Source organism: Microcebus murinus, chromosome 2 (genome assembly GCF_040939455.1).
Source record: "Microcebus murinus isolate Inina chromosome 2, M.murinus_Inina_mat1.0, whole genome shotgun sequence".
NCBI classification, from domain to species: Eukaryota; Metazoa; Chordata; class Mammalia; order Primates; family Cheirogaleidae; genus Microcebus; species Microcebus murinus.
In genome coordinates this window covers 25,491,104-25,516,650 of record NC_134105.1, presented here as the reverse complement: position 1 = coordinate 25,516,650, position 25,547 = coordinate 25,491,104, and the positions used below count along the sequence as shown (strand labels likewise).

Below are 25,547 nucleotides of genomic sequence, written 5' to 3'. Positions count from 1 at the left end.
ATGTGAGTATGCTTAGCATGTACAACTTAATGTATGCCTTGTGGTATGCAAGTCTGTAGCAAAGCATGCCTTTTGCATTTGAGTATTTTAAGAGCTGACTTAAAGGTATAGGGAATCTTAAATTTTCCCGGAAACTGCCAGCTCATGAAAAAAAGAATTCATGTGGCCTTGTTGCAAACATGGTGGTGTTGGTTTCACCATTGCATAATCAGCAATTTTATTTTGATGTTATTTGGGGGAAAGCAGTATTTTTGATTAGCAAGTAAAATTAATGTAGAAAACAAATACTGTGTTAACTAGTTGGTATAATAAGGCATCTGTGCCATGTTACATTTCAAGTCATTAAATTTCTAAACTTCTAATTACAACAAGGTTACAACTTTAATAGGAAAATCAATGAAACTTGGAGTTATTGATGGCTTTAGAGAAGTAAAATTTATAGAAATTTTGGAATTATTGAGGGAGAACTTTTAAATTGATTTTGTTAAAAATTGAAACATATATAATATTCAAAAATTTTGGTCCTACAATTCAGATTTATTGGGCAGCTACTACTTGCTAGGCCTTCTTCCACAAACTTTAACACAGTTGAGCACTTCAATTCCATACAACTGTGTCAGGCAGGCAGTACTGTCCCCCTCATTACAGAGGGGGGCACTTGAAGCTCCAAGTGGACTGTCTTGGGTAACACAGTTGGAAAGTAATAAAGCCACATTTGATCTACATAGCTTTTTCACAAAAGTATTTGCCTATCTTACATGATGTATGGCATTTAAAAGCAGAGTTTATCCAAATAGTAATTTGAAAGGTGTTTTGATTTTAAAGTTTAAAATATTGATTGTAAATACAGTGACATTCTTAAGCCTAAGTTCAAGACTCAACCATTATATGAGTTTTTACCAGTGTTTTAAAGCAAAAACATTTGAACATGAACTAATCATTATTAAAGTAAAGTGAAAACAATTTTTCTATTTTTGTTTTGCATCTGCCAGCATCACATAGGTATACCAAATACACTTTCCAGAGAATGACCTAAGGCAGGAAAAAGAAAAAGAAATTGGCTAGATAGTCTCATTTTCAGAGCAATATTTTATTTCATCTTGGGCTTCTGAAAATCAAAGGTTTGCTTTGTTTGAGGCATGCTTGCCTTATTTCTCAATTTAGTGTTAGAGTTTATAAACATGGGCTGATTTGTTTGTTGGTGCTACAAAAGATAAGTGTATTTGAAACAAGAGAGAACAAGGAAAGTCATACAGTCAGTTTAATTTAACTTCCCTGTTTGTGAAGCTCATTATAGTACAGGCATTCTCTGGGTTAGGGACAACCTGACTTGATGGTGTTCCGTACTTATAAATGGGGCTCCCTAGCTTCCCCATAAGGATAATTCATAATTAATTAAATTAATAATTCAGGAATTAGTTTCTTCTGCACATGTAAACCTACGTGGCGGAAGTGCTTCATTGGTGCGGCATCTTTGCACTAGCAGCTAGTCTCATTGTTTACATGATCGCTTACTCACAGTATCACTTTTGTTTTAACTTTTTTTTTTTTTTTTTGAGACAGAGTCTCACTTTTGTTGTCCAGGCTAGAGTGAGTGCTGTGGCTGTCAGCCTAGCTCACAGCAACCTCAAACTCCTGGGCTCGAGTGATCCTTCTGCCTCAGCCTCCCGAGTAGGTAGGACTACAGGCATGCGCCACCATGCCCGGCTAATTTTTTTATATATATATCAGTTGGCCAATTAATTTCTTTCTGTTTATAGTAGAGACGGGGTCTCACTCTTGCTCAGGCTGGTTTTGAACTCCTGACCTTGAGCAATCCGCCCGCCTCGGCCTCCCAGAGAGCTAGGATTACAGGCGTGAGCCACTGCGCCCGGCCTGTTATAACTTTTTAATTTGATTTTGTGAGTCTGTGTTTACCGCTATGACTATGCTTCCAAAGTGAAAGTCTACTGCAAGTCTAGGTGAGCCTGGAGCAAAGAGAAAGGTGATTACAATGAAAACAAAAATAGAAATAATTAAGCCTTTGGAGAAAGACCAGCCACCATCATTCACTGGGAAAACATAAGGCTTCACTCACTTGACTATTGGAGTAGTAATAAAGGATAAAAAGAGAATAATGGAATGAATGAAAGGCAATTCTCCAATGAAAGTATCAATTATTACAAAGTAGCATAGTGGATTAGTTATTGAAATGGAAAGGTTATTATTAATTTGGTTAGAAGATCAAAATAAGCATAACATTCCTATTAGCCTAGCATTGATGCAACATTAGGTGAGTGTTAACCTTTAATATATTTTTTTGAAATTTCACCTACCTCTTATCTAAACTTTTTGTATAAGTTTGTTTTTTTTTTTTTTTTTTTTTTTTTGAGACAGAGTCTCACTTTGTTGCCCAGGCTAGAGTGAGTGCCATGGCGTCAGCCTGGCTCACAGCAACCTCAAACTCCGGGGCTCAGCGATCCTACTGCCTCAGCCTCCCGAGTAGCTGGGACTACAGGCATGCGCCACCAGGCCCGGCTAATTTTTTGTATATATATTTTTAGTTGGTCAATTAATTTATTTCTATTTTTGGTAGAGACGGGGTCTCGCTCAGGCTGGTTTCGAACTCCTGACCTTGAGCAATCCGCCCGCCTCGGCCTCCCAAAGTGCTAGGATTACAGGCGTGAGCCACCACGCCCGGCCTATAAGTTTGTTTTTATGTTCTGTTTATTCGAATTAACAGAAAGCACAATAATTTCTGTAACTTTATTATTACTGTATAGGGGTATTATTATTATTACTACAGTATTATGCTATATTATTATTACCACATATGAGCCATTATAGTATTGTTATTATTATTACTGTATATACACTGTTCATCAAGGAATCCGAGTTTCATACAAATCCAACCTAAAGATGTTCTCAGGAATGCATCTCATCTGCAACCCAGGGGACTGCCTGTATTCTACTTCTGATCAGTTTAAACTTGTGCTCTTTTTAGTGATAAGATTAAGAGGAAACCATTTTCAACTTGGCAACTCCATAGTTTTTTTTTTTTTTCCCTTGAATGGCAGCAGTGGATAATAGGACCCTAACCTACCATGTGTTTTCTCTCGTGTCTCTGCCTTTTTGCCCACTCCACCACTTTGCTGGTCATTTTCCCCTGAATGTGCCTACATCCCCACAAGGCTAGCTCTTAATTGCCAGTTACATTCAGTTCAGCATTGATTATGGAAATTTCTTCTGTATTTCTCCCTCCCTGCTCCCCACACATTTCACCATCATCTTTGTGCTCTCATGTCAACCTAGGTATACCTTTGCCATAGTGTCCTCTTGTGTTTCATTCACTGTCTTCCCCATGCGAGTGTGAGAATGTGTTTATGTAAATAAAACCTCCTGACTTTCGGGTTCTTCATTTGGTCTCATGACTTTGGTTATATACTGTTTTCTCTTTCCAGTTTTCTCTGGGCAGCTCTGCTTAGGCTCATGGGGTCCAAAATGAGCTCTTTAGATTTACACTACCAGTTTTCCCCTTATTGAGAGTCCTCCTAACTCCTCTTTCTCCCTCACCTTTTCTATTCTACTAGTTATGAAGTCCTATCAGTTCTACCATTTAAATATGTCTCATATCTCCCCCTATTAAAAATCTTTTATGGCCGGGCACGGTGGCTCACGCCTGTAATCCTGGGTCTCTGGGAGGCCGAGGCGGGCAGATCATTCGAGTTCAGGAGTTCAAAACCAACCTGAGCAAGAGCGAGACCCTGTCTCTACTATAAATAGAAAGAAATTAATTGGCCAACTAATATATAGAGAAAAAATTAGCTGGGCATGGTGGCGCATGCCTGTAGTCCCAGCTACTGGGGAGGCTGAGGCAGCAGGATTGCTTGAGCCAAGGAGTTTGAGGTTGCTGTGAGCTAGGCTGATGCCACGGCACTCACTCTAGCCTGGGCAACAAAGTAAGACTGTATAAAAAAAAAAATCTTTTATTTTTTTTTTTAAATTTTATTTATTTATTTATTTTTTGAGACGGAGTCTCCCTTTGTTGCCCGGGCTAGAGTGAGTGCTGTGGCATCAGCCTAACTCACAGCAACTCAAACTCCTGGGCTCAAGTGATCCTCTTGCCTCAGCCTCCCGAGTAGCTGGGACTACAGTCACAAGCCACCATGCCTGACTAATTTTTTGTTTCTATTTTTAGTTGACTGGCTAATTTTTTTTTCTTCCTATTTTTAGTAGAGACAGGTCTCGCTCTTGCTTGGACTGGTCTTGAACTCCTGGTCTCAAGTGATCCTCCCGCCTCGGCCTCCCAGTGTGCTAGTATTACAGGGATGAGCCACTGCCTGGCCAAAATCTTCTGTTTAAAGAGAAAGGGGGAAAAATGACTGGGACCAGTGAAATGTCAATCCTGAGACATCAGTGTTTCCTGGCACCAATTAACCAATGTCCTAAGTTAATGAAAAAAGGCTTGGATCCACAGAGGGATGGAAATGGGAAATTTTCACTAGTTCCTTCATACTGTAACTAGTGCAGTGACAGTGGGTTTTTTTGTGCGGCTCTTCTAAAACATTCATAATGCAGCCATGTTTATTTTTTTCTGTTAAGATGTTTTGACGGTTTTAAGAGCAATCTTTTGGCTCCGACCATTTCTTGTTCTGTTTTCAATGAAATCAATAAAAAAAAAAAGAAGTACTTTAAAATATTGACGTTCATATTCTTTAGTTTAGGAGACCGATGGTATCATCCCAGTTCCTTTCTGCTTCCTGCTGAAATCACCTAATTCTCTACATTTTTGTGTTCTGTATTCACTGGTACCTGAACATTCCATATTCCTCCATGTTTCTTTACCTTCACATATGGAATCCTTCCTATCCACATCTACCTCGTGAGCTCCTTCCAGATCTAGGCTTCCATTTTCATCACCTGGCAAAATGCTTCACACAAAGTAAATGTCAAATAAACATTTATTGAATTTATTCACATTCCAAATGCAGAAATGAAGTTATTTGGGGCATCTGCCCAGTTCATAATTATCCTCTGTTATAGTCCCAGAAGATTCTCATGGGAGTTGTTTGAAGCCTTTTATAAACTGTGTGCTTTTATACTTAAGGTTAAGAGAGATTGAATCTATACATGGGTTTCCTTAACCTCTTTGGTACGGCGATCACCGGCTGTGAAACCTTGCCCACAGCCGGCACTCATAATTTGTGCTGTGCATTGACAACAAATCCGTTTTGCATCACACATCTTACTTGTGTGATGAGGAAAGCTTTAAAGCACTGAGAGCTTGTTTTGCTTTACAGGCAGCTTTACTTGTAATGTAAATCAGAATAGGTAACATACATATATGTTTTTATTATGTTATTTGTAAATGTTCACAATTTTATTTTGACAAATGAAAAATTAGAAAAGTCACTTCAAAATTATAGACTAAAGTCGACGCTCGGCTGTGCGCGTTTATCTGTGGCTATCGACTATAGTCCTCTCGTACCGAAGTGGTTAAAAACGAATATAGCCAAGAGAAGTAAAATCAGGATACAAATTATTCCATATTTCTTAGACATGAGGAATAAAGGTAGTTCTCTTCCACCCTCTTCCTTGTCATAGAACCATGATCTTTTAAAGCTAGAGAAAGTATTTAGGTCATGATAATTGAAAGTTGCCAAAATCCTTGCTTTTTTTTTTTTTTTTTTAAGTGTTTGAAATAGTGAATTCTAATTCAGGTATATAGTCCTTCTTTAATTAAATGGCAAAATTGAAATTTTAAAGTGATGCCACCAAACTCACTGAAAGCAGCTAGCTAGTAAATTTTGTTGGTTCTTGGAAACAAGATCTGATTCAGAGCTCAGAGCATCAGTATAAGAAAATAATAATTGATTGTTTTGTTTATTAATGAAGTTGAAAGATTGGGCATTGGCAAAGCAGTTAAGGTGTTACTGTTTATCATCATGGATATTTTTTGAATACCTACTACATATATTACATAGTTTTAGACCGTATAGAGGACTTATAATTAATTGTATGACATTAACCCTACCCTTTTAAAACTTAAAATATTAGCCAGGCAGGGTGCCTATAGCCACAGCTACTCAGGAGGCTGAGGCAGGAGGAATACTTGAGTCTGAGAGTTTGAGGCTGTAGTGCTTCATGATCACATCTGTGAACAGCCACTGCACTCCAGCCTGGGCAACATAGTGAGACCCTGTCTCAAAAAATTTTTTAAAACTTAAAATATTATTAGTCATATAAGATGCAATAAGTGAAATTGAGAACAATAGGTGCTGGTATGCAAATAGTACATTCTGAAATATTTGAGTGTGAAACTGGCATTTACATACTGAATCATATTTTTACACTAATTTCCATTTTGTGGAGGCAGCATGGTTTCCTGGAAAAGCATGCAAGACTTGCAGGTGGGAAGCCTGAATGTGGTCCTGACTCCTAATACTAATTACCTGTGTGGTTTAGGGCAAGTTACTGTCTCCTTTTTGAACTTTAGTCCTCACATTTATAAAAGGGATGCTGGGTAAACTATTTGAGATCTTTGATCCCTCCTAAGTCTACAACCTGCATTTTTGTGAAATACTGTGAATGCCAAAGATGGAATTTTAGCTAGCTTTGAAAACTGCCTGTTCCTTTCAAAGTCCAGTCTCTGTTTAGTATATTTAGAAGTCTGCTCATTAGAACCCTCATCTCTAGACAAACTCGTTTGACTCATTGGTGGTTCTACATCTCCTTCAAAATTACTGACCCACCAAGAATGGAAGTATACTTCACGTGTGCTTAGCATTCCAAGGTGCAGCATATAGAAAAAGAAACTGCACCATTCTCCAAGGCACCTCACTCATAGCAATGTCGTCCTATTCAATTAGAGGTGGCAAAGGCTGGCCTGGCTCCAAAGGAAGACTGTCAATTCCTCTCTTTTTCTGTGTCCACGCTCGGCAGGATGCTTCCTCACGCCCACCTCTCTCCCCCTTGCTGTGACTTTGGCTTCCGCCAGATGTCACACCGCTGCTTGTCACCGCCCAGACTCTTGTCGCTGATTTTGTTGTTTCAATGTATTTATCACAACTGTTCTCCTTAGCTGTAAAATTTATGGAATTTCACACGCTTCTTAGTTACTACAGTGTTTCTTTTTCATAGGAGAGGGAATATACAAGAATTTTTAGAGAGAGAGAAAAACACTCCATCTAACTTAAGGAAAGTTTGTGTGTGTGTATGTGAGTTCCACACCGTCCCCCTTGTTCCCCCCCTCCCCTGCCCCCCACAAAATGTATAGGATTCCAAAGTGCAACTGAGCTCAGTTCTGCAGGGCTCAGAGGTACTTAAGTCTATTTAAATCCCAGGAAGAAGCACATAAGAGTTGTGCTTATTGGCTAATTCCCCTGGCTTAAATTTTATCTCTTTTATTAGTAGCAACCAAAAATGTTAGATAATTTTATTGGATCTCTGTGGCATATCTTCTTGATCTTGTTATCTAGTCAAATGTTGATAATACAGTCAAATCCTAAAAATGACGGTGGCGGTGGCGATGATAGTGATAATACTCAATCTGTATTATTACACTATATCAGACATTGTACTGAGCACTTTACGTGGATTTGTTCAAACCATACCACAACCATATAATCATAGTATTGTCCCTGTTATATAGATGAGGAAATCTTGACCAGAAGCTCATTACTAAAAATAAGCTTACGTTATGTACTTGTTAAGGGAGAAAAAAAATACATGTCTAGTTCTCCCCACCAACTTCTATTAAGAGGCAAAATTTTGGTGGTACCCTTATTCTAGAGGCTAAAATTCATTTTGAGTTCCTAGGATAGTTCATTTTAAAATTTTTCTTTATATGTCAATTAGACACAACTTTAAAACTAAGCACGTTGTTTATGACCAGCTTGAGCAAGAGCAAGTCCCTGTCTCTACTAAAAAAATAGAAAGAAATTAGCTGGACAACTAAAAATATATAGAAAAAATTAGCCAGGCATGGTGGCACATGCCTGTAGTCCCAGTTACTTGGGAGGCTGAGGCAGTAGGATTGCTTGAGCCCAGGAGTTTGAGGTTGCTGTGAGCTAGGCTGATGCGATAGCACTCTAGCCTGGGCAACAGAGTGAGACTCTGTCTCAAAAAAAAAAAAAAAAAAAAAAAAAGAACTAAGTATGTTGGTATTTGCACTGTAAACCATTGATGGTGTTTCGCAAGGCCAAAGTCTCTTAGCTAAATGTTTGGATTCACTTACTGGTCATTTGGATATTTAGGTTAATTCAAAGCTATTATATAATATTCAGTCTTAGCCTTTACTGTGGAAGATACCTAGTCATATAAGTTACAGTTGTTTCCTTGGGGACCTCATAACTTTTTTTTTTTTTTTGAGATAGAGTCTCGTTCTATCACCCTGGGTAGAGTGCAGTGGGTTTATCATAGCTCACTGCAACCTCAAACTCTTGGGTTCAAGCAATCCTCCTACCTTAGCCTCCCAAGTAGCTGGGACTACAGGTGCGTGCCACAACGCCTGGCTAATTTTTCTATTTTTAGTAGAGACAGCATCTCACTCTTGCTCAGGCTGGTCTAAAACTCCTAAGCTCAAGCAATCCTCCTGTCTTAGCCTTCCAGAGTGCTAGGAGTACAAATGTGAGGGGACCTCATACCTTTATCTTACTACTTTTTTTTTTTCCTTTAAACTCCCATAGCAATCTTTCGGTTTTATTTCGTTATTCATGTGGACATATGATAATCTCTAGTAGACTCCCAAACTTCTCAGTCCAAACTGATTCTTCTGGTATTTGCTCGCGCGCGCGCGCTCTCTCTCTCTCTCTCTCTCTCTCTCTCTCTCTCTCTCTCTCTCTCTCTCTCTCTCTCTCTCTCTCTCTTTCTTTCTTTCTTTCTTCATTTTAGTGTATTATGGGGGTACAAGTGTTAAGGTTATATATATTGCCCATGCCTCCCTCCCCCCTTGAGTAAGAGCTTCAAGCGTATCCATCCCCCAAATGTTGCACATCTTACTCGTTGTGGTTGTATATACCCTTTATCTTATTACGTAAACTTGCTATCTAAACAGTTAGAATAGTGGAGACAATCAAAGGCTAGATTATATCATGCACAGAATAGAGATTACCTTGTAAAAGATTTCTGGTAATCTTTGTAAAAGATTCTTTGCAAAAGAGTTCCTGGTAGTTCTGTCATTATTGATTAGTATTTGCATTTTCCCAGAATAATTAGGCAAGTTTTGTTAAACATACTAATCATCAGAAAGAAGCGTACTGAAGAAAAAGTATCTAGAAAGTGAGGGTTAACCCTCAGAATGCACACATTTGTAAGGTAAGAAACAACACGAAGATACTTAATATATATATTTATTTTTTTTTTTTTTTTGAGACAGAGTCTCACTTTGTTGTCCAGGCTAGAGTGAGTGCCGTGGCATCAGCCTAGCTCACAGCAACCTCAAACACCTGGGCTCAAGGAATCTTCCTGCCTCAGCCTCCAAAGTAGCTGGGACTACAGGCATGTGCCACCATGCCCCGCTAATTTTTTCTCTATATACTAGTTGGCCAATTAATTTCTTTCTATTTATAGTAAGGGTCTCGCTCTTGCTCAGGTTGGTTTCGAACTCCTGAGCTCAAACGATCTGCCCGCCTTGGCCTCCTAGAGAGCTAGAATTACAGGTGTAAGCTACCACGCCTGGCCAATAAATATTGATTTACTTTCCAAATCTAGTTGTAGATCTTTTTTTTTGAGGGGCTAGGATGGGTTGACCATGAAGCAGATATGCTCTCAGTGTCTAATATTAATGCTTGTGACACTGAATACCATTACGTTAGGGACATTCTTTTGTCCTGTGAATGAGAGAGGAAAGAGGAAGAAACTGTCATTTCTGCTTTCTATCATGTGTCAGATGGTGTAGGAGCACTTTTTAAAAACATCCCTCTGTATGAAGACACTTATGAGGAATTTCTTAGTACCAGAAGTAGTGGGGCTTCTTCTAAGTACTTGTATTGTTTATTTCATGGATAATTCATAGATGGTTATGTTTCTCTAGTAACAATATTTACCACTTATTAAGCCTTTACTCTGTTTTAGGCATTATGTTTATCATTTTCATGCATTATCTCTTTGAATCTTCATTGCAACAGCCCTTTTGTAGAGCTATTATCCCATGTTTTAGATGAGAACACTAAAATTCAGATTAAGTGACTGACTTTTCTAAAGTCACACATAGCCCAGGTGTTTCTTCCTGAGATATTTATTTATTCTGTTGGTCTCCTCTTTGTTCAGTTCTGAATGCCTGACCTGTATCCTAAGCTTTTCTTTACTTAGCAATCCATGTCTAGAAGGAGGTAGAAAGAGTAGGACCCAGAACCTAGAGAAAAACAACAATAAATATGTATTCATATTTACAAATGAATACAAATATGTATTCAACTGCCAGAGATGCTGGCAGTTGACTTAAACTTGAACTACTTCTCAGAAGTAGAACTTATCTCTTTCTGACATTTGTTTATTGATTTTCTTAATTTTTTGTTGTGATATTAGACACTAGCCATGTACATATTAAAACGTGTAATGTTTTGTGGTATAATTATTATTGATTCAGAAAATATTTGTTGAGCATGTACTGTATGCTTGTACATCATTGAACAGCCAGACATAGTCCTGCCTTTGTGGAGTTTATAATTGGCATAAATACTTGAATAGGTGGCTCATGTCTTATATATACTGTTTTTTCCTAAACACACCACAGCAGTCACACTTGTATGCTATAAGAATAGTATAGAATTGGATGGCTTGGAATTTATCTCATTCCAGGAAAACACTAATGAATCCAGAATATGAGGGAATATAACAATCAAGAAATCCATAACTGTGGTTTGTCACTTTGAATGGCACGATTCTTAGAGGTATGTGAGAGTGACAGTACACTAGAGTTTATTTGAAATTTTTAAAAACTAGTGTGAGCTAGAGATCTTTGATGGAGCATTGTCAGAAGAATTTCAGAAACTGCAAGTTGTTACACAGATGTATTGATTTAATTAGTCTAGATAACACCATTTATTTATGCTTAAGCATCTCACACATGCAAAAAGTTGGTAATTCGAAGTCACACAATAATTTGTGAGTTATCTTCTATACCACGAGTTGTAGCTTCTGAATACCGACTTTGGTGAGTGTGTGTGTGTCTCAGATACTTAAACATAAATAAATGATATTATATAGATCAATTAACCAATACAGTTTACTTATGGAATTCTGTTGATGTAGAGTTTCATGTAAAATCTTCTGGTGGTGGCTTTTAAAATAACATTAATTGTTTTTAAATAATTTAATCTCATAGTATTGTGGGCAAGATCCTCCTTGGAGACAGAATATATCTGTGTTCTGCTGGTTAAGGCCTCTTTGGGTATCTGGGTGAACCGTTATAACTTGATAAAATTGTTTTGGTTAACCATACCACAGGTGTTCTGGCTAGTAAGTAGTGAAGAGGTATCCTGTCAGCAAGAAAGATCAACTTTTTATGTGATAAGTAAAATACTATATTATTAATTCTCTTGGGGAGGCAAATCAGTTAGAATTCCTTTTCTTTTTATTTCTCTCTCTCTCCCCCACCTCCCCCAGTTTTGACTGTAAGAATACCAAGGTATTCTGTGTCTGCCAGATTTTGCAGGACTGTTTTCACACTTTTTTCTAAAAAAAAAAAAAAAAAGAAGCTATTAGTTATATATATATATATATATATATATATATATATTTATCTCTTGCTAATTTAAACAGTTTTTTTGTTGTTTAAAGTGGTGAGCTATCAAAAGGAGACTAGAATGTAATTTATATTCTAGGAATTTGGGGAGCATCTTTTATTCCAGAGTTTGGGATGCTTCACCTCTAATTTTTATTTTTTACCATACTCCCTAGAAGATAGAGAGGAGAAGGATTTTTTTTTTTCTGAGATAGAGTCTCACTTCATTGCCCAGGCTAGAGTGAGTGCCGTGGCGTCAGCCTAGCTCACAGCAACCTAAAACTCCTGGGCTCAAGCAATCCTGCTGCCTCAGCCTCCCGAGTAGCTGGGACTACAGGCATGCGCCACCATGCCTGGCTAATATTTTCTCTATATATTAGTTGGCCAATTAATTTCTTTCTATTTAGAGTAGAGACGGGGTTTCCCTCTTACTCAGGCTGGTTTCGAACTCCTGACCTCGAGCAATCTGCCTGCCTCGGCCTCCCAGAGTGCTAGGATTACAGGCGTGAGCCACCGAGCCCGGCCAAGAAGGATTAATTAACCCAGTTTTACACATAAAAAACCAGAAGCTCATAAGGTCAGATTTGCTATGAAGGTAGTCATAGACACGCAGAGAATTCAGAGCTTGGCAGAGTGTAATACATTGGGAAATGTGATAGGCAGATAATTATTTTCTCAGAAGTCTTGACTCCTGCTGGTCAGTTCTTCTTCCTCTGAGGCTGTCCACTATTTTATCCCCAAGGCAGAAACTTGTTTGCAGGTTGGGGTTACTCTGTAATCTTCAGGAGATGTTAGGAACCCTTCCCGCTTAGCACAGTTGGCTTGGAATTCCAAGCAAGTATATAACATGAGTTTCTTCAGGCTGCCAAATGCCCATGTTAATCAGTGTTCAAAGAATATAAAATGTCACTTTCAGGCCCATTAGTTGTTATTACTTCATGCTGCATAACAGGGTGTCATTTAATCGAATATATGTACATTTAATTGAATAATATACATTAAGATTAGGGATGGGCACATAACCATAGGCAAGGCCTGCTTACTACCCGTTGAATGAAACACAAGAGGAAAAACACATCCTGCAGAGAAAAAGGAAGCCGTATCGTATAAAACAGGAGTCCAGCCACTGATTCCTAGGGGCATAGACAGAATGAATTTATGTGGTAAATAGCTCAGCTTGTGTAGAAAAAAAAATTCATCCATTTGGAGATGAAAAGCAAGGTAGACTTAGTCAAGGTTCTTTATAGTAACTTGCAGGTAATGCGAAGAAAGGACACCTATAAATCCAAATTATAATTACTTTCTATGTTTCTCAAAAATTACTTTTTAATTATTTTAGGGGAGTCTTGTTATATTAGAATAATATTAGTATTTTACCTAAAGCTTCAGTTCTTCAAAAGTTACTGTGTTTCTTTGTTTGTGGACTCACATTACTGCTATCTTTATTAAAAGTCTAGTGATTTGACTTAAATATTTGAGACCTATCTATCCTTTCCCACCTCACAGGTTGTTTCTTTAATAGTGGGCATACAGTTTATCATTTGGGATTTTTTTCCACATGCTCAGATGTGAGCTTGTTTATTTTGTTTGATGTGATTGGAGCTGTCGCTTTCTCAGTCTGTGGCCTGACACTGTCAGAATTGTGTTTGTTGGTTTCAACAATTAGGAATGACACAAGAGCACCCATGCTTTGCCTTTTGCTTTTTTTTTTTTTTTTTTTTTGAGACAGAGTCTCGCTTGTTGCCCAGGCTATAGTGAGTGCCGTGGCGTCAGCCTAGCTCACAGCAACCTCAAACTCCTGGGCTCAAGGAATCCTTCTGCCTCAGCCTCCCGAGTAGCTGGGACTACAGGCATGCGCCACCATGCTCGGCTAATTATATATATATATATATTAGTTGTCAAATTAATTTCTTTCTATTTAGAGTAGAGATGGGGTCTCGCTCTTGCTCAGGCTGGTTTCGAACTCCTGACCTTGAGCAATCTGCCCACCTCGGCCTCCCAGAGTGCTAGGATTACAGGCGTGAGCCACCACGCCCGGCCTGCCTTTTGCTTTTGTATAGGTTCTTGTCTTTAGGCTCTAAGAAGAAAGCAGCTTTTTCATGTACCATAGTGAAAGTACTCCAAATACCCTTCTGTTAAAAGAAAATAAGCCAACCTCCTTTCACTTCTTATCACATTCCAGGTCCTCTAGATTCCCCTACATTTTTACTTTCATTGTGATTTACTCAGTTGTACTTAATATTTTCTTACTCAACAAGAGTCAGAATATTCCCATTTGCCAGGGAAGAGAAATATTAATAGGTGTTCTGCTTTGGTCATCACTTTGTCACATCTTTCCTTTGCAGACCCCGTATCACGTGAACCTCCTTCTGGCTGGCTATGATGAGCATGAGGGGCCAGCGCTCTACTACATGGACTACCTAGCAGCCTTGGCCAAAGCCCCTTTTGCAGCCCATGGTTATGGTGCCTTCCTGACTCTCAGTATCCTCGACCGATACTACACACCAAGTAAGTAGCAGCTCTAGGTAGGGAGCAGTGGCAGAGCCCTGCCTTCAGCTGCTCCCAAGTTATGTCCACCCTTGCAGTTAGCTGGCTGGGGATTCAGTAGAGGATGTATCCCAAGAAACATAAGCAGGTACCCTCTGAAAGCTTCCCTGTCCTGTGGTCAGTAGGGTTTTCAAAAAGCTGATAAAAGTCCCATTCTTGCCAGCCAGAATGAGATATGTAATATCTCAGAGCTGGGTTTTGTTTTAAAGGGAGGTTAGAGTAGATGTCATAGTGAGTAAAACATTTTTATTAGGTTCTATAATTCTTCAGTTACAAGAATTAATTTTTTTCACTCATTTTACTCTGCCAGATGCTTATTTAAGAATGAATGAGTAAACCAAGTAGCTGTGTATTTATTTTGAACTTGTGAGGATAAACAGGTCCCCAGCATAACAAATGAGGGTTTCTTTGCTTAAGCATAAAAGCCTTTTAAGGCCACAAACCTGGGCCCAGCCCTTGGTTATCACCTAATGGCTGCTCTCTTCTGTAAGAAAAAGCTGTCTCCCTGCTTGTCCATAAACTGTCAGCTTGGCAAAGCTTCAGACACAGGGATGCTTTTGTGCTGTTTTATCTTCTGACCCCAATCCTAACATCATCTTTAGGGACTGTGGACAATAGGCACTTGGGATTCATAGCTTTCACAGGCTACAGATGCAGCACAGGCTGGGTGCAATGGCTCACACCTCTAATCCTAGCACTGGGAGGCTGAGGTGGGAGGATTACTTGAGCTCAGGAGTTCGAGACCAGCCTGAACAAGAGTGAGACCCCATCTCTACAAAAAAAAAGAAAAGAAAAGAAAAAAAAAAAAGCGATGCAGCACAGATAACCACTTCTCTCCTTACATTCCATTCTTCCCTATCAGTATAAGAATCTGGCATATTCATTCCTTTTGGTGCTGCCCTTTCACTCAACCCTTGGTCATGTTAGAGCTCCAGGCCACATCCTGAGAAGAATTAACCTGGCCTCCTAGTGACTGTTTCTTGATTTGGCATCTATCAGTAATACAGATGATTTGCCCACCAAAGTAACCATTAACCAACCCTGAAGCATAACTGCATAATGTGTCACTCCAGTTTTCTATGCCCATGGACAGTTCCTTTGGCTCCTATATTAGGAGAGTCTCAGCCCCATCCTATGAATTCTCTTTCCATTGTTAAACTGAGAACCAGCTGGGAAAGTAAAGCTAAAACTCTGCCCTGTCCTCTCTGTCCCTGATTTGCAGCTGGCTAGGCCAGATGGAATTGATTTAAGCCCTGGACTAAGGTGGGGTGGAGGGGGTGGGCTGTGTAAAAGAGAGGCCGGCTCTGGCTGGGGGAGGCAGAATTCCGTCATGCTTACCCTTCTCTGTAGCAAATCAATTTGGAATGGCTTGTGGTGTTTGGAGCATTGGGTCTGGGGCACCCTCAACTGCATATGGAATAAGTTTGTAGCAGGCTAGAAGGCAAAGTATTTTTTGCCTTTTCCATTTGTGTGGCACTTGGACCTGAAGAAGTTTGAAACTTAATCAAAAGCCACTGAGAGTTGGACTTAATAACAGCACCTGAGTCCTTGGTCTCTTGTTCTCTTTCAGACATCTCACGTGAGAAGGCAGTGGAGCTTCTTAGGAAATGTCTGGAGGAGGTAAGTAGCTCCCATGGGAGCCTGAAAGGAATGTTTTTTCTCTCTTTTTGCCAATATTGTTCCTATTCCTCGGTTGCATTTTTTCTGATCCTTGCCAGAAGGTGTAATAAATACCCACTAACCAGATGTGAAGTTGCTACCAGGGACAGTTTGGTGTGGGTAACAAGCTTATTTTTCTCTCATGGATCACCTCCCATCAATGTCAGTTTTATAGTTTAAGTACTTTTATTTCTGGTTCATCCAGACCAGTGGTTCTCAAATTTTAGTATGTATAAAAATCATTTGGGGGGACGGGTGCGGTGGCTCACGCCTATAATCCTAGCACTCTGGGAGGCAGAGGCGGGTGGATTGTTCAAAGTCAGGAGTTCAGAACCAGCCTGAGCAAGAGCGAGACCCCGTCTCTACTAAAAATAGAAAGAAATTAATTGGACAACTAAAAATATATAGAAAAAATTAGCTGGGCATGGTAGCGCATGCCTGTAGTCCAGCTACTCAGGAGGCTGAGGCAGAAGGATTGCTTTAGCTCAGGAGTTTGAGGTTGCTGTGAGCTAGGCTGGTGCCATGGCACTCTAGCCCGGACAACAGAGTGAAACTGTCTCAAAAAAAAAAAAAAAGAATCATTTGGGGAACTTGTTTAAAAAGCAGATTACTAGGCCAAGACGGGAGGGTTGCTTGAGGCCAGAAGTTTGAGACCAACCTGGGCTACATAGTGAGACCCTGTCTCAATAAATCAACCAGTATTTTAAAAAGCGGATTGCTGGCCGGGCGCTGGTGGCTCACGCCTATAATCCTAGCACTCTGGGAGGCCGAGGCAGGAGGATTGCTCGAGGTCAGGAGTTTGAAACCAGCCTGAGCAAGAGCGAGACCCTGTCTCTACTCTAAATAGAAAGAAATTAATTGGCCAACTAATATATATAGAAAAAATTAGCCGGGCATGGTGGCACATGCTTGTAGTCCCAGCTACTCGGGAGGCTGAGGCAGTAGGATTGCTTGAGCCCAGGAGTTTGAGGTTGCTGTGAGGTAGGCTGATGCCACGGCATTCACTCTAGCCTGGGCAACAAAGTGAGACTCTGTCTCAAAAAAAAAAAAAAAAAGCGGATTGCTGTCTCTGCACCACCCCCCCTCTGATTCCACTATTCTGATATACAAACTGAGACTCTCTGTTTTAACTAGCAGTCTTGAGTGATATTGCCAACCGCAGGTGGTACCTGGGGCCATACTTGACAAACTACTGTTGTAGACTTTATACCTGCTCTGTTCTTGTGCCACTTGTAATTGCCATGCTGTCTGTTCCCTTAACAGTGCATGAGTCCTTGTAATCTCGAGAGAAAGCCTTCCCTCAGAATTCAGGAGGACATAGAAAGCAACCAGGAAGCTTTGGGCTAAAGGGGAGAGTAGCCTTCGGTTAGTGAGACCAGGAACAGACTACATCTATTCCAATACTACTCCTTAGAGTCTAAGGCTTTGGGCTTGACTGTAGGATGAGGAGGTCAAAAAGCAGCCCCACTAGGCGTTTTCATTCTGTTACTATTTTTGTGGGCTGAGGATGAACTTGAATTCATGGTCTAGTGAGAGAGTAGTGAGATGAGAGCAGGTGGGAGCACTGGAAGTAATGTAGTTTGCCTCTTCCACAAGCCTGTCTTTTTCAGTTCACAGTACCCACCTCCTTGTTTATAAATCCCCTTTCCAAAGCAGAAGCTGAGAATAAACTCTTGCCTTTCTTAACCATTCAGCTAAGGGGCCATATTAGTCAAGCAGTCCCAAATGTTGCAAGGGGCTACCAGGAAGAAGCCACTGGAATATCAAGTGCTCTTGAGACTGTGTTCCCCATGAATCCTAGAGGGTCACTTTAGAAACCCTTATTTTCTTATTGTCATCTTTTCTTGCTCTTGGAGCAAGTTTCTGACATATAGAAGTCATCGGCCAGAGAGGACTCTAGAAATGGGATGGGCTGTTACAGCTCAGTGCTCAGCTGCAGAGGAGATGGGAACCATCAAGGAAGGGAGAGCTAAAGCCTGGGAAGTGGACATTTCTGGGATAAGCTCCAAAGGGAGCAGGTGGAGAGCTTTGTGTTTTCTCTCTGGAGGCTTTAAGTTAGGTGTCTAGAGAGAGTAGCCACAGAAGCAAAGATTTCCCCCAGCTGTGTTCCTCCGTAATCTCCAGTCAGGTTAGTGGAGCTGTCAGCTTCCATGCCCACAGCTCCTTTGGAACAGCCTCTCAAGCAGAGTTTTTATGAGCATGCAGAGATGTTACCTTAATGACAGGTCCGCCTGCATTGGAGGAGACAGAGCAGGGGTTGTTCCAAAAGCAGTTCTGTTGACTTCCTTCCCACCACCCTTCCAGCTGCATACACAAACACACACTCACTGGTCCTTATAAAGTGTGTGGGTGACTGGAGCAAGGAATTGGGACCTGGGAGTACACTGCTTTGGTCTGAAGGCAGTCACTCCTTGTTGGCTTTTTATTATCTGGAGACATTTGAAGAGAAGAGGTCGATATTTACCAGACTGATTGGTAACAGACTGTGGGGAAGGGAGCAGTGGATAGTCTCATTCCTTTCTCAGCTGACTGACCAGAGACAGGCTGCATCTCCCACTTCACGCTCCCTGCCTCCCAGGCAGTCTCCACCTACCATTTGAGCTTTAGTAACAACTGCCCCCAATAGAATATCAGTTTCAGGCCAGGCACATTGGCTCACACCTGTAATTCCAGAGCTTTGGGAGGCTGAGGTGGAGGATTCCTTGAGGATAGGAGTTCAAGACCAGCTGAGCAACACAGCAAGACTCCATCTCTTAAAAAAGAAAAAATTAGGCCAGGCGTGGTGGCTCACGCCTATAATCCTAGCACTCTGGGAGGCAGAGGCGGGAGGATCGTTCAAGGTCAGGAGTTCAGAACCAGCCTGAGCAAGAGCAAGACCCTGTCTCTACTAAAAATAGAAAGAAATTAATTGGACAACTAAAAATATATAGAAAAAATTAGCCGGGCATGGTGGTTCATGCCTGTAGTCCCAGCTACTCTGGAGGCTGAGGCAGAAGGATTGCTTGAGCCCAGGTGTTTGAGGTTGCTGTGAGTGAGGCTGATGCCATGGCACTCTAGCCGGAGCAACAGAGTGAGACTCTGTCTCAAAAAATAAAGAAAATATTAGGGCATTTTGGTGTGTGTTTGCAGTCCTAACTACTCAGGATTGAACCACACCACTGTAATCCACCCCAGCCCCAATCTGGGCAACAGAGTGGAAACCCTGTCTCTTAAAAAAAAATCAGTTTCATTTTTCTCTGCTTGTATCCCCAGTTCCTAGAACAGAGCCTGGCATGTAGTTAGTGCTCAATAATTATTTGTTGATTGATTTCCTTCATTTCTCTCTGCAGCTCCAGAAACGTTTCATCCTGAATCTGCCAACCTTCAGCGTTCGAATCATTGACAAAAATGGCATCCATGACCTGGAAAACATTTCCTTCCCTAAACAGGGCTCCTAACATCATGCCCACCCTCCCACTTGCGAGGCAACTTTTTATGATGGGCTCCTTTATTTTTTTCTACTCTTTTGAAGTGCACTCTTGATAGATGGTTAATTCAGAATAAAGCTGAATATGGATAAACTGAGCTCTCTGGTTTGGATCTCAGTTTACCTGACATCACCCTAGAAAGTGGAGGGAGGATTATCTCTCTGCAAGGACTGTCTTTCCTCCTGCCCCTTTCCCTCTATTAATGCTCTTGGTGCGCATTAGCAGCTGACAACCCCATGTTCTACTCCACTGGCCAGCTTCCTTCCCTCCTAACTCTTTCATATACCTTGCTTGCTAATATCGCATTCCCTCTAAAGCAATGGTTCTTTTTGCCCTTAAAGTTTTTAAAATCAATTAAACTGAATAGGTAATACATGTACTTAGTAAAACATGCAAGCAATACAAAAATATATAGTGGAAAATGTTTCTCCCATCCCTGTAATCTATTCACCTGCTTCCCTGCCTGCAGGAAACTTCAGCTACTAATTTCTTTTCTACCTTTTAATAGGGAGGTAGTCTTTTCATTTAGCACCATATTAGAGATTGTTTTATATCAGTACATATAGATCTGCCTTGTTCTTTTTGACAGTTGCGTAATATTCTGTTAATTTGATATACCATGGGCAGTTAACCAGATACCTGTTTTAATCTTAACCTAGTGTTTGGAGAACAGTGTAGATTTTTGATTGAGGCCAATAAAACGGTGGTTCTTGGCTAGGCGCGGTGGCTAACACCGGTAATCCTAGCACTCTGGGAGGCTGAGGCCGGTGGATCGTTTGAGCTCAGGAGTTCGAGATCAGCCTGAGCAAGAGCAAGAGCAAGACTCCGTCTCTACTAAAAATAGAAAGAAAATTACTTGGACAGCTAAAAATACATAGAAAAAATTAGCTAGATATGGTGGCGCATGCCAGTAGTCCCAGCTACTCAGGAGGCCGAGGCAGAAGGATCGCTTGAGCCCAGGAGTCTGAGGTTGCTGTGAGCTAGGCTGATGCCACGGCACTCTAGCCCGGGCAAAAGAGTGAGACTCTGTCTCAAAAAAAAACAAAAACAAAAAAAAACAGTGGGTCTTAGCCACTGCAGTCCCCAATCCCTGGGCTGTGGTTTATTATCAGTCTGTGGCCTATTAGGAAATGAGCTGCACATCACTGCCTGAACTCTGCACCACTCAAAACACCCTATTCCCCCCATTCCTAGTCTGTGCAAAAATTGTCTTCCATGAAATCAGTCACTGATGCCAAAAAGTTTGGGGACCACTGCTTAACCAGATGTGTGTTATCAGAATCACCTGAGGAGTTTTCTTTTTTCGTGTACCTGATTAGATTGCCCTCCTGGATTCTACGTAGGTTTGGTGGCTGAGAGTGGTGGCTCATGCCTATAATCCTGGCACTTTGGGAGGCTGAGGCAAGAGCATCGCCAGAGGCCAGGAGTTTGAGATTGGCCTGAACAAGAGTGAGACCCTATCTCTAAAAAAAAAAAAATTAGCCAAATGTGATGGCACAGGCCTGTAGTCCCAGCTACTCAGGAGGCCGAGGCAGGGAGATCGCTTGAGCCCAATAGTTTGAGGTTGCAGTGAGCTGTGATGGCTCCACTGCACTCTAGCCTGGGCAACAGAGCAAGACCCTGTCTCAAAACAAACCCAAAATAAGTAGGTTTGGGGCCTAAATGGGAACTTTTTAAAAAGCTGCTCAAGTAATTCTTATCTTCACTCATGATAGAGAACCATTGGATTGAAGTTTCTTTGAAGCTGTAGTTCTCAAACTTTAGTGTGCATCCCAACCCCTGTAGGGCTTATTGAAACACAGATTACTGGGTCCTGCCACCATAGCTTTTGCCTATTTGGGGTGGGGCCTGAGATTTTGCATTTCTGACATTTCTAGTAGATGCTGATGCTGTCGTCTAGGAACCACACTTTGAAGCCCTTTGATCCTGGACTAAGATAAGCCTCCTTTATCCAATCTGTACTACTCTTAGTACCACATACAGATAGGTTTGGTTTGTTCGAGTTGAAATTTATCTTCTAAGATACTACCGGCAGATCATAACATTCATAGTAACGGTGTTAAGGGTTTGGGGATTTTTTGATAGATCCGACATGACCCAAAAGTATTGAATTAACATCAGATTTGGGTGTCTTATACACTTTTTAATATACCAATGGTAAATGCCTTATACCATAAGAAGAAAGCTAATCATTGAATAAATGGGAGAAAAGAGATGATTCATATCATCACAACTGGTTCAACCTCTAACACCACTATAAATATGCATAGGTTTGGGCTTTTAGCTAGATTTCCAAATCTTTTGCTAAGATATCAATTTTACGAGCCGTGCAGGTGATTCTGATGCTCTCTCCAGTAGAGTACCACTAAAGCATAAGCAGTCCTGCTTCTGATTTTTCCCTCTGTAAAATGGTTGAAATTGTACCTATTCCATATGGTAGTTATGAGAATTCCTGTAAACGTTAGTACAGGACGTGGCATGTGGTAAGTGCTCGGTAAGTATATAATTATTGGTAAATTTGTTGTTCTGGTGTCCAGGCCTCACCAGGAATGAAAGGATTCTCTGCTTTTGAATATAAATGTCTTCAGGGCAATCTCAGGCAAGCCTATAAACCCACCCTGACTCTCACCATCTTTTCCCTAACCTTAATCTCTTTCCTGAGCTCCAGATCAACTTGCTTCTAGATATCTCACTCTCCAGCCTTATGTACATCAAACTCAACATGTCTAAAACTGAGCCTTACTATCTGCCCCTTCCAAACCTCTTCTATAGTGTTCCATCTTAAAGATTAGAGCCACCTGGCTCCCAGGTGCCCAAGTCAGAAACTTAAGCATCATTTATTTTTCATAAACTTTTTATTTTGGAATAAATTTTGTTTTATGGAAAGGTTTCAAAGATAATAGAGTTTCCATATAACCCCATTCAATTTCCTATAATAACATCTTGTATACCATGCTGTATTTGTCAGAACTAAGAAATTAACATTGGTTGGTACATTTGTATCAACTAAGCTCTAGCCTTTATTCAGATTTCACCAATTTTCCCTCTAGTGCCCTTTTTCTGTTCTAAGATACAATCCAAGATACTACATTGCATTTAACTGGGCATTTTTTATGCAGTTCTTTATCTCTTCATGTAGTCACTAAGTTCTGGCATTTCTACTTTCTAAATCTCTTTTTAAATCATCCCAGTTATTCTGGTTCATTCCCTGTCTTTCTTGGACTATTTTAATAGCTTCCTAACATCACTCTACTTTTAATCTCTTCCTTCTCCAGTTCTTTCTCCATGCTCTAAAATTTGTTTGATCATCCGCTCTCGCTTAAAACTTTCTGATGGTTTACCATAGCTTAGAAAATAAAGCCCAATTATTTGGTTTGACATGCTGGGGCATTTCATAATACCCTCCCAACCTAACTCCCCTGTTTCCTTTCCCTCTTCTATATTTCATAAAGCCTATGATCCAACTAGATTTGCATGGCCTCAGTCGTACATTCATGACTCACACCTATATATTTACCTACTGTAAAAAGGGAAAGCATTCTTTTGTGGAACTTTTCTTATGGTTCTATGTATGTATGTGTGTGTTGAGTCATGATGCAGTGCACTCTGGTATCTTCTGTTTTCTGCTGGATTTTATTTTTTTAAATGTCAGCTGTGTCCTTTAAATCAATTTCCTGAAGTTTGAAAAACATTGGTAAATGTACCCATACTTTAACACTCCTGGCCAAACACTGTTCAGAATGGTCTTCCAATTAGTTCCCATCTGCTTTCAGGTGATTAATACACAGAAAACAATTTATTCCTTCCTGGGTTTAGGGTGGCAGGCAGATAAGTTGGAGAAGAGAGCAGCTGTTTTGCCTAAGGGTAGGGAAGCTCAGTCCTGACTAGTGAAGAGATAGGAAGGTTGACAAGGGACCTCTGAGAGAGATGGAAGAGGGCGCTGAAGTGGCTAGAGAAGCTCTTGGTGTTGCCAGCTGAGTGACAGCGGCTGGGCCTGCTCTGCCTGAAGTCTAGAGTCCTTTTACTCTCTGACCTTGGCCCTTTGACTGAAGCAGCTGCAGTGACCAAGGAAGAAAAGGAGGTGCATTCTCCAATTCTGAGTGTCTGCTGCTCACTTAGCTCCTATGTGTATATTATGAGTAAGTGTATTTGGGAGGAGAATCGCCTGCACTTCAGCCTCATTTACCTTTCTTCATGAGTATCAAAGGAGGGAAGGTTTTCAAAGCCTGTACTTTTCTTATTTCTCCTGGAATACTATGATCCTTTGAAAGAAAACAGGAATCTTTTGTTTAAACCCCTACAGTGTGAAAATTGGAATGCTTACCCAGTCTAAATAGTCTCCACTTAATTTGCAGCTACTTGCTTTGCAAAAAAGAAGCCATGTAAACTATCCATGTATACTTTTTCTTTAATCATCATCTACTTTTCCTTACGGCAAAACCCAGCTAGTCAGAGGCTAAAACAATTTGTTTTGCTATGGGAAAAAAATTAAAAACAACTTAATGGGAAGAATCAAATGCTGAGACCTCATTAGAAGCTTCTTATGCCACTTCTACAGTCTCCACACTGTCCTGCTTCCTCTGCACTGTTAATGATCCTGGCCATATGCTGGCATAGCAGGGCCTTGGGGCATGAGGGGCTGGGAAGACCTGCCTCCCCTCGCTGGGGTCAAGCCTGTGAGCCTCTCTGCAGCGGGGCATGTGGTGCAGTAGAAATGAAGGGAGGGTTGGATCAGACAGATGTGTGAGTCCCACATACTTGCTCTGTGACCTTGGGCAAATTGCTGTGATTACAGTTTTCTTATTCCTAAAGTAGGACTTTGTGAAGACTACATGGTCCTTTCCTTGGAGAAAGTTGTCCAACCCTGAAAAGTTTTTGATGAACTAATTTATTCCTTGTTTACCCTCTGGATATTTACAACCTCTTATTGATTTGTTACTATATTCCAGGCATTGTTTAAGTGTTACATGCCTGTTATTTAATCGCCTCAACCTTCCATAGTCTAAGATAATTTTAGTAATATAATGTCTTTTCCCAGGCCCTGGGCTTCAGTTAAAGCAAAGCGTACATTCAGCCTTCTCCTTCCATTCCTCCTCTCATATTGGTGAGTTGAGGCATTAAAACTTCTTGGGAAAAGAAATCTTTGGGCCCCTATTCTGAGAAATGATGCCTAGACTCTGTGTTCCTAGAACACCCTTCACTTCTGCAAAGCAGCCCAACACCTATCCCTGATGCACACCTGCAAAGACATGGGGGACAGCATGCCAGGCAAACAATAGTGAGACCCTGAGGCATGAAACAAAGTGATAGTTTGAGGGATAGAAAGGAAACCAGTGTGGTTGGAGCAAAGTGAGTGACAGAGAGAATAGTTTAAGATGAGGTTGGAGAAGGTGGTAAAGTCCAGATCATTGCAGGGCCTTAGTATCAAGGTGTACCAGAGAAAACAGGCCAGCTGGGAGACTATTGCAGTAGTCCAGAAAACTAGGGTGGTGGCAGGAGAGGAAAGAGGATAGACTCAGAATTCATAGGACTCTGAAGGATTGAGTGTAGGGGAAGAATCAAATATACTCCCTAGTTTCTGGCTTGAGCAACTAATAGGGTAGAAGGTGGAGCCATTTACTTAAGGGTGGGGGGACAGTCTAGGAGAGGTCAACTGAGTACTTAAGCCAAGTATTCCATTTTGGACGTAGTTTTAGATGCCTGTTAGACAATTTAGCAGAGACATCAGGCAGACAGTTATACATCAAAGCCTGGTGTTCAGGGAACAGTCTGGGCTGAAGATACAAATTCAGGAGGTAGCAGCATATAGATGACATTGAAACCCATGGGATTGAATGAGACCATCTAGGGAGAGTAGATAGAAAAGAGAAGGCCAGCACTTAGAGGTCAAGGAGAAAAGGAGCCAGTAAAGAAGATAATTAGAACCAGTGAGGTCAGAGGAAACCAGAAGTTGGGAATCACAGAGAAGAGAGTGTTTCAGAAAAGTGCAAGTGGGCAATTGTGTCAAATACTGCTGTTGAAACCAGAAAAAAAAAGCCTTTTGGATTTGACATTGTGATCATTGATGACTGTGCGGAATGTGTTTCAATAGACTGGTAGGGATAGAAGCCAGATTGAAGTGGGCTGAAGGGTGAATTGAGGGTGAAGGGGAGGTGGCGGTATAGCAATCT

General features: G+C 40.8%; 1 protein-coding gene across 2 annotated transcripts in view; it reads left to right on the top strand.

The window, feature by feature from the left end:
* PSMB2 (proteasome 20S subunit beta 2) overlaps positions 1–19,474 on the top strand; it is a 195,437-nt gene extending 175,963 nt beyond the window's left edge. For both annotated transcript variants that reach the window (XM_075996565.1, XM_012765244.2), the window contains 3 exons: positions 14,050–14,212; positions 15,822–15,871; positions 19,240–19,474. In XM_075996565.1, coding sequence (XP_075852680.1) covers positions 14,050–14,212; positions 15,822–15,871; positions 19,240–19,347 — 321 coding nt within the window. In that variant the 3' untranslated portion in view covers positions 19,348–19,474. The remainder of the gene's footprint in view (positions 1–14,049; positions 14,213–15,821; positions 15,872–19,239) is intronic.
* The last annotated feature ends 6,073 nt before the right edge of the window (positions 19,475–25,547 follow it).